The sequence below is a fragment of the Mercenaria mercenaria genome, chromosome 18, assembly GCF_021730395.1.
Source record: "Mercenaria mercenaria strain notata chromosome 18, MADL_Memer_1, whole genome shotgun sequence".
Classification (NCBI taxonomy): Eukaryota; Metazoa; Mollusca; class Bivalvia; order Venerida; family Veneridae; genus Mercenaria; species Mercenaria mercenaria.
The window spans coordinates 35,601,590-35,618,195 of NC_069378.1; the positions used below are offsets into that span (position 1 = coordinate 35,601,590).

The 16,606-nt window shown below is 35.0% G+C and overlaps 2 protein-coding genes across 3 annotated transcripts in view; one reads left to right on the plus strand and one right to left on the minus strand.

Annotated features, from left to right (window-relative positions):
- LOC123537798 (inositol-trisphosphate 3-kinase homolog) overlaps window positions 1-13,442 on the minus strand; it is an 82,085-nt gene extending 68,643 nt beyond the window's left edge. Inside the window, exons 1-2 of the mRNA XM_053529582.1 lie at window positions 13,328-13,442; window positions 4,417-4,524 (exon numbers count right to left, since the gene is read on the minus strand). Of these exons, the coding sequence (XP_053385557.1) occupies window positions 4,417-4,470 (54 nt within the window). The 5' untranslated portion in view covers window positions 4,471-4,524; window positions 13,328-13,442. The remainder of the gene's footprint in view (window positions 1-4,416; window positions 4,525-13,327) is intronic.
- A 143-nt stretch (window positions 13,443-13,585) lies between these two features.
- The window catches only part of LOC128550462 (DNA primase small subunit-like), a 58,673-nt gene continuing 55,652 nt past the window's right edge, over window positions 13,586-16,606 (plus strand). Inside the window, exon 1 of one of the 2 annotated variants that reach the window (XM_053529580.1) lies at window positions 13,586-13,734. In XM_053529580.1, the coding sequence (XP_053385555.1) occupies window positions 13,620-13,734 (115 nt within the window). In that variant the 5' untranslated portion in view covers window positions 13,586-13,619. The remainder of the gene's footprint in view (window positions 13,735-16,606) is intronic. The other variant, XM_053529581.1, reaches the window with a different exon arrangement.

Sequence of the window (16,606 nt, forward strand, 5' to 3'; positions counted from 1 at the left end):
GATAAAACGAATATCAAAGTATGTGCAAAACATGTCTACATATTTACTGAAACAAAAATTAAACTGTAATAATTGCTTGCATTTGATATAATTTCATATAAGAAATTTGTTATTTTTTGCATATTTTTTGCATATTTTGAATCTGAAAAAGGAAATTGCAATGACATTCCGGCACATTTCTTCAACCCTTACCTATTTCTGACAGTCATAGAATATTTTTATTGAACAGCACCTCAAACCACAGAAATGTTGTCCTATGTATTATTTCACAACTTCATGGATTTTTTTGTAGGATCAACCAATAACAACTGTTTTATTTGGGTCAATATAGGACAGTTTTGCTATTATGTACTTTTCATGTATATAATGGACTAATGTCCCTTTACTAATTATTAATATACATTCAGCAGTTATCACCTTATTGACAGATTGCATGTGCAAAAAGTAATGAAATACAGGATATTATGGTCTTATAGGAAATGCAACGATACATATCTGCCTTAATTAAGGTTATGCGGAAATAGAACAGAGTAATAAATGCATTTTGTGTATATTTCATAAGACAAAAAAGGTTTGCTAAGCTCAGGGAGCGACTTTAAGCTAATATTTCTACTAGCCGGCAGGGCCGGTTGAAATGGTAAGTTACTGGCCCGACTTCTTTACCACTGGTCCAAACTTTTTAATGAGACAAGGCAACATGATCATAGGAATTCCATGGCTAACCATTTCTTTTGTCCAATCAAATTTTAGTTTACAGTTTCGTGTGCAGAAGACAATACTGCAGGGCCTTCCCTGGCTCTTCCACACTTGTAGACTTTAGCAAATTGCAAAAACTTGGAGCCATTTTATAGCCCAAAGTGCCAGAATTGGTAGCCATTTCTTTTTAAATCTTATTTGATACTTTAACCATGCAATTTGCTCTTGAACCAGTATTAGCTACATCCTAATATCACACTGAATCAAAAATAGTTTTTAATTTTCTCATTAGAATGTTTTAACCATTTTTCAAGAACATTTTCAAAGCAAAAGTAATTGCTCAATCTGTAGTCTATAAAATTACCCCTTTATATAGTTTGCCATTTTAGAATTATCTCCCTTTAATGGGCATTTTTCTCTACCTAGATGTTTTTAAAACATGAAAATTTAGCTCTTTAGTTTTTACCTTTGTATTTCAAAATTTATATAAGGTAATTCATCACAAAACAGAGTTGTTTTACTTTATTTTTTGACTGTTCAAAAGATTTTTAAAAAGCTTAAAGTTACGTCATATATACTTTTAAAAATATCAATTTCATTGCATACATATTAATGTATTGTGAAAATTATCTTGGGTCGAGCTTTAAAAAATTCATCCCATGTATCAATGCTATACATTGGGCACTTAGAATAACTGCTTTAGTTCATTTGTTTCTCAAAGATGCTTCTACTGAAATTTTACGAACTCGTAGATTTAATTAACATGGATATTTTACGATCGCGCATATTTATGTAATATCGATAGTGTTACCATCGCATATCATTTAATTCTTAGCGAGTGCTTTGACTTATCATTATTTCCAGCATTTTTTCAGTTCTTGTGATCGGCCGTTTCTTTGGCAAATCAGCTGGATGTTAAAAATAACTTGTAAATTTATCTCGCGTTTTCAGCATCAAGAAAACAAGTTGAGCTTAGGTGAAGCGCACAGCTAATATTTCATTACATTTGCTATCGTAGAAGTAGGCGGGGCGAAATTTGGCGAATCAGATTGACTAATAAAAATTCTTGCGTGAAGGAACACTCTTGTGACTCGGCGAAGTTTTAAATTATGCCCCGAGGTGTAGATCTAATTCGATATTGACATGTTGGTGTATTGTCTTCGTATATTGCTAAATATTGAATTACTGGGCACACTCGATTGTGAAATATGCTGTTTTGAAAGTTTTCTGACTGAACGGAGAGGTCAGAACGAAACAAAAACATAAATCTGCAAGCCGATATACTCTTCCATAATTTTCAGCAGACCCGACGAGCTACTTATTGGATGTACAGCTGGCCCGAGGCAAAATCAACTGGCCACGGGCTAGCAGGCCAGCGGTTAAATCGACCCCTGTAAGCTTGAATCAAATCCATTATGTAACAACACAGATATAGTGAAAGTGTATCAAAATTCCAATTGTAACTCAAAAAGGTGGGTATTTCATGAATTAATGATGCCAAGTTATTGCCCTTTTGACATATGATGTACATGTTTTTTAGATGATGATGAGAAACTACTGTTTTAAGTTTCAAGCAAATGCATCCAGTACTTACAGAGCACACATGTTGATGTTGATTTATGCAGGAGCCAATGCAACAGTATGGACACCTTTCTATATAGATTGTATAGCCAAGCCAAAATAGAGTATACTTTGCACTTGAGAATATATGACTTGTTATCAGCTGTAAAATCATGCACTGAAGCACTGGAGACTTCAGCTATACTCTGTTTGTGTTAAAACATAATCTGAGGAAGATGATTTTGGAGGGAAATCATAAGTACTTACATAATCTGAGGAAGATGATTTTGGAGGGAAATCTTCAATAAGTACTTACATAACCTGAGGAAGATGATTTTGGAGGGAAATCTTCAATAAGTACTTACATAATCTGAGGAAGATGATTCTGGAGGGAAATCTTTAAGAAGTACTTACATAATCTGAGGAAGATGATTTTGGAGGGAAATCTTCAATAAGTACTTACATAATCTGAGGAAGAGGATTTTGGAGGGAAATCGTAAGTACTTACATAATCTGAGGAAGATGATTTTGGAGGGAAATCTTCAATAAGTACTTACATAACTTGAGGAAGATGATTTTGGAGGGAAATCTTCAATAAGTACTTACATAATCTGAGGAAGATGATTCTGGAGGGAAATCTTCAAGAAGTACTTACATAATCTGAGGAAGATGATTTTGGAGGGAAATCTTCAATAAGTACTTATATAATCTGAGGAAGATGATTCTGGAGGGAAATCTTCAAGAAGTACTTACATAATCTGAGGAAGATGATTTTGGAGGGAAATCTTCAATAAGTACTTACATAATCTGAGGAAGATGATTCTGGAGGGAAATCTTCAAGAAGTACTTACATAATCTGAGGAAGATGATTCTGGAGGGAAATCTTTAAGAAGTACTTACATAATCTGAGGAAGATGATTTTGGAGGGAAATCTTCAATAAGTACTTACATAATCTGAGGAAGATGATTTTGGAGGGAGATCGTAAGTACTTACATAATCTGAGGAAGATGATTTTGGAGGGAAATCTTCAATAAGTACTTACATAACCTGAGGAAGATGATTTTGGAGGGAAATCTTCAATAAGTATTTACATAATCTGAGGAAGATGATTTTGGAGGGAAATCTTCAATAAGTACTTACATAATCTGAGGAAGATAATTCTGGAGGGAAATCTTCAATAAGTACTTACATAATCTGAGGAAGATGATTTTGGAGGGAAATCGTAAGTACTTACATAATCTGAGGAAGATGATTTTGGAGGGAAAACTTCAATAAGCACTTACATAATCTGAGGAAGATGATTTTGGAGGGAAATCTTCGATAAGTACTTACATAATCTGACGAAGATGATTTTGGAGGGAAATCATAAGTACCTACATAATCTGAGGAAGATGATTTTGGAGGGAAATCTTCAATAAGTACTTATGTAGTAGGGTAGAGTATAAGGGTTCACTTATACTTCCTTGCTATTGAGCTAGCTTTTATAGCGACGTGGTAGAGTGTATAGAGAAAGAGTTACCAGAATTGTATGTGGGCTGTGGATCCCATAGATCCGGTAAGTATTTGTATAAGTACTTGAAAGGGTGTAAGTAATTTTTACAAGTCTAAGTATTTGTGTTACTATTGACAAATGTATGCATTCCATACATGTATATCTTTGTATTTACATGTGTATTTATTGCACTTTTGATCTGTAAAGCTTTTGCTTGTTAATGGACCTACTGTACACTTATGATCAAGGATTGTACTGTTTTAAATGTAAAAGAACTGTCGAACCACACGTACGGAACTATTTTATATTTTATCATTTATATGAATGACGACATGTATATTATATATCTTTAGTTACTGCATACCAGCTGACAGGATCATATAGTAAAATGTGTGTAATTGTTAATTTCAGAGCGACGTTTGAGCGTTTCGATGTTAGATCTCTCCAAGTCATATAAAAGACTGGTTTTTACGAGAAGATTACATCTGAACAGAATAAATAACTATGATGAACCTATGACTTCATTTGTTACCCATTACCAAACAAACTATGGGAAGCCAGGGTTTCACTTGCATAATCTGAGGAAGATGATTTTGGAGGGAAATCATAAGTACTTACATAATCTGAGGAAGATGATTTTGGAGGGAAATCTTCAATAAGTACTTACATAATCTGAGGAAGATGATTTTGGAGGGAAATCTTCAATAAGTACTTTGCTCATTTTATCTTTCCAGCCATTACCATGTCTACAGTTACTGTCAGTTAGTCAGTTTATCTGAAAAGAAATGGAACAGTTTTTATATATAAGGCCTAAAAAAAAAAATTCTTTGTTTCCGGTAACATGCTAAAAAAAATTAGGGTAGGTAGGTCGGAAAAAAATTTTTTTTTGGAAATTTTTTTTTATTAAGGGAGACTTTTCGGAAATTATTTTTGTGTCAAAAAATGAATACAAATAAGGGGGTTATGCCTTTAGAGCATCAGTAAGTTGATTTCTAACATTACTGGCCATGTTTAAAGCATAAAAAGTGCAGTTTTGCAACTTTTTGTTAAAAAGTTGGAAAAAAAATTCTCCAAGGCCATAAAAACATTTAGGGTCGGGCCAAAAATTTAGGGTAGGTCGGGATACCGGAAATAAACATTTTTTTTTTTTACCCCTAAGCTTATAAAGACCTCAATCAAGTCTTTCAGTAAAACTGATATATAATGTACTATATAACTAGAGATGCTTGGTAAAGGAACCTTCATTTTTTACAAAGTGTGGTGACTGTACCAGTTATTTGCTGTTATATTTGCTGTTATAGAACAAATTCTGGAAAAGATTTAACCCACTGAAGATTTTGAATTAAATTATCTACCCTGCTCCAAACAATTGAGCATGCCATACTTTGCCTTGGTATGACAAAAAACTGAAGCTCCATAACAGAGTCAGATCCACTTATCATTACATCCATATTACATTAATTAAAGTAATAACATTTGAATGTGATGAATGAGTAAAAAATACGGAGATTTTTACTTGAGATTTTTGTTTCACCAGACAGCGTTCCTCAAATAGATTCTATTCTAAAATTTCTTGTTTATTTTCAAAATGTTTCGTATTTATTTCAAATTATCATTGATTTAATTAAACACAACTGTCATGTTATATGATATAACCTTAGGCTCTTTTGTTACATGTACATGCATTGTCGATTTTTAAGAGAGGGTAGGGTGTAGAAATGACGTGTAACTTAATTGTGTTCAACATGTTTTTTCAGATAAAACTACAGGCTGTTCTATTCTTTTTCTTCTTCTTCTTATTATTACTATTTTATGAAACTCCGGTAACATATTCAGATTATTAAGATATTCGGAATTAATTAAGGGATTTTTTAAAGATATATAATTTTATTATGTTTTGCATTTCATCTTCAAGCCGTAATGATAACATCAGCAGAATGTTTTAGATCTAATTCAGTTTGAAAATGATCCATTAAGTTTATATGCTGAAAGGAATGAACTACCATTAGTACGATATTAACAAGAGCTGTCGAAGGACAGCAACGCTCGACTATTCAACAGCCTTGTCAAAAGTCAAATAAGAGGACCATGATGGTCCTGAATCGCTCACCTCTTCCCACATGACCCAGTTTTGAGTACGATGTCGTTTTTTCTATTATTTGACATAGTGACCTAGTTTTTGAGCTCATGTGACCCAGTTTTGAACTTGACCTAGATATTATCAAGATAAAAACTCTGACTAATTTTTATGAAGATCCATTGAAAAATATGGTCTCTAGAGAGGTCACAAGGTTTTTCTATTACCTGACCTATTGACCTAGCTTTCGAAGGTATGTGACCCTGTTTTGAACTTTACCTAGATATCATCAAGGTGAACATTCTCACTAATTTTCATGAAGATCTCATGAAAAATATGGCCTCTAGAGAGTTCACAAGGTTTTTCTATTTTTATACCTACTGGCCTAGTTTTTGACAACACGTGACCCAGTTTCGAAACCGACCTAGATATCATCAAGGTGAACATTCAGATCAATTTTTAATGAAGATCCATTGAAAAATATGGCCTCTAGAGAGGTCAAAAGATTTTAATAATTTTAGACCTACTGACCTAGTTTTTGACCGCAGTTGACCCAGTTTCGAACTTGACCTAGATATCGTCAAGATGAACATTCAGACCAACTTTCATACAGATCCCATGAAAAGTATGGCCTCTAGAGAGGTCACAAGGTTTTTTTATTATTTGCCCTACTGACCTAGTTTTTTAAGGCACGTGACCCAGTTTCAAACTTGACCTAGATATCATCAAGGTGAACATCCTGACCAATTTTTATGGAGATCCATTCACAATTATGGCCTCTAGAGAGGTCACAAGGTTTTTTCTATTTTTAGACCTACTGACCTAGTTTTTGACCGCACAAGACCCTGTTTCGAACCTGACCTAGATATCATCAAGATGAACATTCAGACCAACTTTCATACAGATCCCATGAAAAATATGGCCTTTAGAGAGGTCACAAGGTTTTTCTATTATTTGACCTACTGACTTAGTTTTTGATGGCACGTGACCCACTTTCGAACTTGACCTAGATATCATCAAGATGAACATTCAGACCAACTTTCATACAGATCCCATGAAAAATATGGCCTCTAGAGAGGTCACAAGGTTTTTCTATTATTTGACCTACTGACCTAGATTTTGAAGGCACGTGACCCAGTTTCGAACTTGACCTAGATATCATCAAGGTGAACGTTCTGACCAATTTTCATGAAGATCTTGTGAAATATATGGCCTCTAGAGAGGTCACAAGGTTTATCTATTTTTAGACCTACTGACCTAGTTTTTGACCGCACGTGACCCAGTTTCGAACTTGATCTAGAAATCATCAAGATGAACATTCAGACCAACTTTCATATAGATCCCATGAAAAATATGGCCTTTAGAGAGGTCACAAGGTTTTTCTATTATTTGACCTACTGACCTAGATTTTGATGGCACGTGACCCACTTTCGAACTCGACCTAGATATCATCAAGGTGAACGTTCTGACCAATTTTCATGAAGATCTTGTGAAATATATGGCCTCTAGAGAGGTCACAAGGTTTTTCTATTTTTAGACCTACTGACCTAGTTTTTGACGGCACATGACCCAGTTTCAAACTTGACCTAGATATCATCAAGATGAACATTCTGACCAACTTTCATAAAGATCCCATGAAAAATGTGACCTCTAGAGTGGTCAAGAGCAAAAGTTTACGGACGGACGGATGCACGGACGGACGACGGACACCGCGCGATCACAAAAGCTCACCTTGTCACTTTGTGACAGGTGAGCTAAAAACAGGCATAATTTTGTAACAAGAGGACCATGATGGTCCTGAATCGCTCACCTATCCCCACATGACCCAGTGTTGAACTGAGTATGACGTCGTTATTTCTATTATTTGACATAGTGACCTAGTTTTTGAGCAAATGTGACCTAGATATCATCAAAATAAAAAATTCTGACCAATTTTCATGAAGAGCCATTGAAAAGTATGACCTCTAGAGAGGTCACAAGGTTTTTCTATTTTTAGACCTATTGACCTAGTTTATGAAGGCACATGACCCGCTTTTGAACTTGATCTAGATATCATCAAGGTGAACATTCTCACCAATTTTCATGAAGATCTCATGAAAAATATGACCTCTAGAGAGGTCACAAGGTTTTTCTATTTTTCAACCTACTGACCTAGTTTTTGACCGCACGTGAACCAGTTATGAACTTGACCTAGACATCATCAAGCTGAACACTCTCACCAATTTTCATGAAGATCAATTGAGAAATATGGCCTCTAGAGAGGTCACAAGGTTTTTTACTATTTTTAGATCTACTGACCTAGTTTTTGACGCACGTGACCCAGTTTCGAACTTGATCTAGATATCATCAAGATGAACATTCTGATCAATTTTTATGAAGATCTCTTGAAAAATATGGCCTCTAGAGGTCACAAGGTTTTCCTATTTTTAGATCTACTGACCTAGTTATTGACCGCACGTGATCCAGTTTCGAACTTGATCTAGATATCATCAAGGTGAACATTCTGACTAATTTTCATAAAGATCCAATGAAAAATATGGCCACTAGAGAGTTCACAAAGTTTTTCTATTTTCAGACCTACTGACCTAGTTTTTGATCGCACGTGACCCAGTTTCGAACTTGCCCTAGATATCATCAAGGTGAACATTCTGACCAATTTTCATGAAGATCCATTGAGAAATATGGCCTCTAGAGAGGTCACAAGGTTTTTCTATTTTTAGACCTACTGACCTAGTTTTTGACCGCACATGACCCAGTTTCTAACTTGACCTAGATATCATCAAGGTGAACATTCTGACCAATTTTCATGAAGATCCATTGAGAAATATGGCCTCTAGAGAGGTCACAAGGTTATTCTATTTTTAGACCTACTGACCTAGTTTTTGACCGCACATGACCCAGTTTCTAACTTGACCTAGATATCATGAAGGTGAACATTCTGACCAATTATCATGAAGATCTCATGAAAAATATGGCCTCTAGAGAGGTCACAAGGTTTTTCTATTTTTAGACCTACTGACCTAGTTTTTGACCGCACATGACCCAGTTTCAAACTTGACTTAGATATCATCAAGATGAACATTCTGACCAACGTCCATAAAGATCCCATGAAAAATGTGACCTCTAGAGTGGTCACAAGCAAAAGTTTACGCAAGGACGCACACACGGACGCTGCGTGATCACAAAAGCTCACCTTGTCACAAAGTGACAGGTGAGCTAAAAATGCAAAACAGGGTTATGGAACCTGCACAGTGCTTATCAGTTCATGGCAGTGGACAAGTGTGTGAAGTTTCAATCCATTCCCATTAGTGGGTACTGAGATACCAGCTTACATATAAGAATTTAACTAAAAACTGCTATTAAAGTTGAAAAAGGGACATAATTTTGTAAAACTGCAATGTAGAGTTATTGAACTTTTGCACTGCAAGTCATATCATAACAGTGAACAAGTGTGTTAAGTTTCAATCCTTTCCCATTAGTGGATACAGAGATACCAGCTTACATACAAAAACTTAACCAAAAACTGCTAAGCTGAAAAAGGGGCATAATTTTGGGGAAAAAAACAAAGCAGAGTTATGGGACCTGCTTAGTGCATGCTGGATCATGACAGTGAACAAGTGTGTGAAGTTTCAATCCATTCCCATCAGGGAGCACTGAGATACCAACTTACATACAAAACCTTAACCAAAAATTTCAAAGTCGAAAAAGGGGCATAATTTTGTAAAAAAGCAAAATAGAGTTATGGAACCTGTGCAACGTAAGTCAGTTTATCACAGTGAATAAGTGTGCGAAGTTTCAATCCATTCCCACAAGTGGTTACTGAGATACCAGCTTACATACAAATCAGGATGCGGATGCCAACGCTGACATAGATGCATCCAATAGCTCTACTATTCTTTGAATAGCCGAGCTAAAAATCACGTGAAAACTTGGAGACATGTTAATTCATAGCAGACATTCAACTAAAATTGTAATTTTATCGTTGGATGAAAAATGGACTTCATGTTTGTTTTCCCGCAGAATTTCATCCGTTTTACCGTGCATGCAGATACTTGAAATGAAACATAGACTAGAAAATGCTTTTGTAAAAAAGCGCATGTCTCCCCCAATGCAAAGTCCTATAGGCAAGAAGTCAATAGGGGTCAGGAGCGAAAGTCAAAGAGACACTGATGGTTGGCTGCAATAGGGATCATCTACTTGGCATGTCCAGTCATCCCGCTAAATTTCAACACTCTTGGCCTAGTGGTTCTCAAGTCACTGTTCAGGCTCCTGTGACCTTGACCTTTGATCAAGTGACCTCAAAATAAATAGGGGTCATCTATTCTGCATGTCCAATCATCCTATTAAGTTTCAACATTGTAGGTCAAGTGGTTCTCAAGTTATTTCCAAAAAATGATTTTACATGAACAGGCCACTGTGACCTTGACCTTTAATAGACTGACCCCAAAATCAATAGGGCTCATCTACTCTGCATGTTCAATCATCCTATGAAGTTTCAACATTCTGGGTCAAGTGGTTCTCAAGTTATTGATCAGAACTGGTTATCAATGTTCAGGCCCCTGTGACCTTGACCTTTAATGGAGTGACCCCAAAAACAATAAGGGTCATTTACTCTGCATTAACAATCATCCTATGAAGTTTCAACATTCTGGGTAAAGAGGTTCTCAAGTTATTGATTGGAAATGGTTTTCCATGTTCAGGCCCCTGTGGCCTTGACCTTTAACAGAGTGACCCTAAAATCGTTAGGGGTCATCTACTCTGCATGACCAATCATCCTATAAAGTTTCATCATTCTGGGTCAAGTGGTTCTCAAGTTACTGACCGGAAATGGTTTTCAATGTTCAGGCCCCTGTGACCTTGACCTTTCACAGAGTGACCCCAAAATCGTTAGGGGTCATCTGCTGTGCATGACCAATCATCCTATTAAGTTTCAACATTCTGGGTCAAGTGGTTCTCGAGTTACTGACCGGAAATGGTTTTCAATGTTCAGGCCCCTGTGACCTTGACCTTTAATGGAGTGACCCCAAAATCGAAAGGGGTCATCTACTTTGCATGTACAATCATCCTATAAGTTTCAACATTCTGGGTCAAGTGGTTCTCTACTTATTGATCAGAAATGGTTTTCAATGTTCAGGCCCCTGAGACCTTGACCTTTGACGGAGTGACCCCAAGATCAATAGGGGTCATCTACTCTTCATGACCAATCATCCTATGAAGTTTCAACATTCTGGGTCAAGTGGTTCTCTAGTTATTGATTGGAAATGGTTTTCAATGTTCAGGCCCCTGTGACCTTGACCTTTGACGGAGTGACCCCAAGATCAATAGGGGTCATCTACTCTTCATGACTAATCATCCTATGATGTTTCAACATTCTGGGTCAAGTGGTTCTCTAGTTATTGATCGGAAATGGTTTTCAATGTTCAGGCCCCTGTGACCTTGACCTTTGACGGAGCGACCCCAAAAACAATAGGGGCCATTTACTCCAGCAGCCCTACAAGCCTGTGAAGTTTGAAGGTTCTAGGTCAAATGGTTCTCCAGTTATTGCTCGGAAATGAAGTGTGACGTACGGACGGACGGACGGGGCAAAAACAATATGTCTCCTAGGGGAGACATAATAATCAATTATATTTCTTTACATTGTAGGACATTAAATTACGAATAGTGATCTTCATTTTATACATGTTACAAAATGTATATATACGACTAAGTATTAATACCATCTACTCGAAATTCGAACATGGGACGTTACGTCGATTTCTTTTCATCCTTTTTACCCATTGTCGCTCCTGAAATATGGCCCAATATAAAAAAAAAATCAAAAATTATAAGTGTATCAACGATGCGGGAAGACTAAGCAATGATATTGATTGTGTTATGGATTTCCAGCCTTAAAACGAATTTGCTTCTTTGTAAATAAAAAAAAAAATGTGAGGTGTTTTTGTGACTCAAGGTTGTACAATGAATAAAAGCATATAATGTCATAGAGAGATTGATTTTATTGAACATCTGAAATGTTATTACTGAGCACAATAATGTTCTGAACCTCAATCAAATTTCAGAAACTTGTGCACTTTTGTACATTAAACACTATTGGTAAATTATTGAGTGTTGTTCTAGAAGATTTATTAAGTGTATAACAAAAGTGTTCCAAAGAAAGGCGATGTATTTACGGCAATATTGGGCGGTTAAAACCAATTTTGCCAACATTGATTTACGTTTCTTCCCTTATTTGCAGCTTAGCAAGAAAAAGCCCAAATTCGTCATTCTCTCTGAAAAGGGTTGTAATGCGTGAAATGTCTGTAATCGCTTTTTGGAACGACTGGTACGTATTAGACCTTCCTGACCCTTTATAGCATGTTCTTGTTTAAAATGAAAAGTATGGAACGGAACTTGTAGAAGAGGCGATATAATTATTTTTTAGCTGATCTATAATTAATGTATTATTCTACAAAAAAAGCAACTTGTGTTAAACAAAATAGGTATTTATGCATTTGCTAAAAGGCTATTTTTTGCATCTATATAATCAAATCAATGCAAATAGTTCTCACTTTGATATGAAACTTATCTGTTGTAATAAGCTTATTATGTTTATTTATCTTTAATTATCCTTGTCTGGTCAAAGTTCGTGGATGCAAGGAACAACCATTCCATATTTGAATAAAATTAGCAAACAGCAACAAATGTAAATATTTAATCCATATCCTTTTAAAAAGCGTGAAAAATACCATAAACCTTCCAGAAATATGCAAAACAAAACATGCATGTCTGTTAGTTATCCTACTTTCACTTTCTTGTAAGTTTGTGGTTAACGTCATCAGTTTATGTGCTCACAATAATTGTCAAAACCAAAAGTTGAAAACCGAGGCTGTCAAGTTAAAATGTAAAGAAAGCAGATGAGTTGATATTTGGGAAATAAAATTGTCATTCTATTGCATTTAAGAGGATTATGAGTAAGGGGCCATTTGGGATTAGTAAATACAAGGTATTTCTGCATGCTTGGGATTTTATTGGTGTTCTTACTTGTTTAAACCTCATATTTTGACTTTTTTTGGTGGTTGTCAAAAGTTTGTGTTTACTTCCGGATTTTCTGATGGCAAATGTGCACGTATGCCAAAGCTGAAGTGTAACATCATATGTGATGGGGAATCCATGAACTTACACTATCTACAAACTTAGGCTAGACAACGATATATTTCACAACATTAACGGCATTATTTTGTCGAAAGTTATGATTAAAGAATAACCGCGAAATATATTTGTAAAAATAGACTACAGTTTCCGTACTTTTCCGCCATTCTCCGTACAAAACTGATTGTTCCCGAATATGGATGTACGGTATGGGGATTAGGAACAACCTCCCTGGGGAAGTCTCCACCTGATTTAGCACAAGTCAGCCCGAGGCAGAAAAAACTGGCATGCGATGTTTTCCTGAAATTCAACAAGCGTAATGAAATGTGAACAAGCAGGCAATGAAAAAAAAAGAAAATAAACATCTATATACTTCAAATATAATGCATTGGCGACTTCAGAACATCTGTTTAACAGGTCCAGACCACAGATGTAAACAAATATTTTGGTTGTCTCCCTTGGATTCGAAACGCGGCACATGTTGTAAAAATAACTTCTTTATTAAAAATCGATTGTTAATTTGATACTTATAGTTACGACATTATTGAAAATTCTTAGCAGTGTTCATATATGTGTTGATCTCAGTATATTGTTTTACTTGGTTTAATTACGACTATCGTATTTTGACAATTTGGCGCCATTTTTGATCTTTTCCTCAAAGAAAAATGCCGGAGAACAGAAACACCTACGATCCTGCAAGCTTGCCTGATCTGTTACCAATTTATTACAAAAAACTTTTCCCATATAGCCCATACTTTCGGTGGTTGAATTATGGTGGAGGTAAGTTTCTGTTGATCACGTTGTACGGTGTAAGGCCCTGTACAGTACGTCCAAGATGAAAAGTCAATTTTTCGCGCGACCTCCGTGACAAAAAACGATTGACTGTGTCATTTTGCGGTGTCCCGAACACGCTAGCACATCAAAACGGACACTGAGTCCGTTATCGGCTGCCTAGCGATCGGCAGAGGCGGTGCGTCGCGCTGTACAATTGCGGTGATTCTCCGTGTTGGACTTTCCTTTTGGCTATCCCTGTACCGTATACAATTCTGGCTATCGGTGGAAGGGTTCGGCTGTGTACCACTAAATTGAAATCTTCATACTATACTAAACTATGAGGCTTAGTTAATCCCCCGTTACGACAGGCTATGGCAGTATGGGGGAGGGAAAGCAATGTTCTCTGTCCATCTGTCCGTACAATGAGTATGGCTAAACACCGAACATCAGTCATGTCCGCGGACATGACTGGTAAATACCGAACATGAGCGATTATTATTTTATTAAAGCAGTGTATTATGTTTTTGTGATTTAAATTGATTATTTATGCTAAAAAACTAGTGCATACCAAAAATATTTGAAATTCAAGCATATTAATAATTTTAATTTATATGAAATAGATGACTGGCGATCTGATTCATGTCCGTGAACAGACTGGTAAATACCAAACATGAGTGATTATTATTCAGTTAAAGCAATATATTATATGTTTTTGGTTTAAAATGATTATAAATATTAAAATAATTGTACATACCAAAAATGTACTACATTCAAGCACATTAAAGATTGTTATTTTTACAGAATACAATACGGACAATCTGTTTTATGCCAGCGAACATGACTGTTAAATACCGAACATGAGCGATTACATTTTATTAAAGCAGTGACTATTATGTTTTTATGATTTAATTTGATTATTTATAATAATATACTAGTGTATACCAGAAGTATTTGAATTCAAAGTGTAATAATGCTTTTAATTAATGTAAAAATGAAAACTTGCGATCTGATTAATGTTCGTGAACAGACTGGTAAATACCAAACATGAGCGATTATTACTCTATTAAAGCAATATATTATGTGTTGGTGGAAAAAAAAAATGATTATAAATTCTAATATACATGTACTTACCAAAAATACATTATTTTAAAGGTTGTTATTTATATAAAATAGAAAACTTGCGATCTGTTTTGTGTTCACGAACTTGACTGTTAAGTACCGAGCGTGCCTGATTAATTATTTTATTAAAGTACACCTCCGCACTTTAAAAACGCACCACCCAGAAAATGGGTCATAAAATTTTATTTTGTATGACAATTCCATTATTTTTATGTGATTACATAAATTCATTATCTGGTGCACAAACAAGGAAAATTTAACAAAAATCAGTTGACAAAAACTGTTCATTTCGTCCTATTAAACAATACCACCCTCCAAGTCAAAATTCACAGACGACCAGTATGTCAGTATCTAGTTCACGAATTTATCAATTTTATATTATTTGACAACTCACATGTACAGTGCACATGCAAAACGTGCTAAATGTCTTACCTGTGCATAATAAGTTACGGATGAGTGGTTTTGAATAAATATAATTTTAATTAAGCGACAAGTGACTAGTGTATTGGAAAAAGACATTTGTTATCATTTAAATTAATATTGGAAGACTTTGTGCGTGAAATAAATAATAAAAAATATCAAATTTTGAAACTGAGGGGTACCAGATATAAACATCTTAAATAAGTAGTTTTTATTTATAGATCTTTTTCATTTTTTCACATCTTATGGAAGAGATATTGAGATTACTGTATAATACAAGAATGAATAAATTGGTCCACTCAGAAAGTGTAATTTGTGTATTTATTAAGTGGTGCGTTTTTAGAGTGCGGACGTGTGTTATTATATTTTTATGATTTAAATCATTACAAATATTAAAATACATTCAAGTATACATTAATATTGCATATTTTTACACTCGATCCGTTTCAGACAGCAACAAACACGACTGTATTGCCTGGGAGATTCGTGTTCGTGAACTAAAATGAAAACACCGAACATGAGTAAGTATGACATCTTTTACAAATTGAAATGAAGGAGTTCTTATTTCAAATATGTTATCGAATTGGGAATTATTATGCGAAGTAGAGATTTCTACCAAACGAAAATAGTACCGACTTAATATTTACATTAGATATTAGAATTTACAGCTTTTGCAACTTTTATATAAAATATTTTTTAAATTCGGTTATCCATTTTATTGTTAGTGCTAATTGGATTATAACGCCTTTTTTAATCAGGCACATGTCGTGCGTGTTTGGGGTCAAATTTGTTATCGGTAATTGAAAGCGCTAATTGGATTATAACATCATTTCTAATACAGTTGATTGAGAAACTAGTGCACTGATGGTTAACTTTGATTAAAAATAATGCCAAGCAGCTCATTTGATGTATGGAATTAAATCTATTAAGAAAAAACAAAAGAAAACAAAAAAAAAACAAAAAAAAACGAAATACATAAGTTTAGATGGACAGATACTTTAGTCACCTAAGGTATATGTAATGCAACATGCGGATATTCAATATGTGTTTTAACAATGTAATGTTTGTTGCGTAAACAGTCGACAGAATATAAAATATAAACCTAATAATTAAGAAGTATGCAATTAAGAAGTGTCAATGGGGAACTCATCGAATCGTACCTCATAATTCATATACATAGGTGCAAATTACTTAAAATCATTCTACGCAAGATTGGCCTGTCATATCTGTTTCATTAAAAAACATATTTGATTAGCCACAGATCTGGCCATCTTACAGAATTAAGGATTTCCTTAATTTTTTAAACCCATTTAAAATTTACATTGTCTTTGCGCAACAT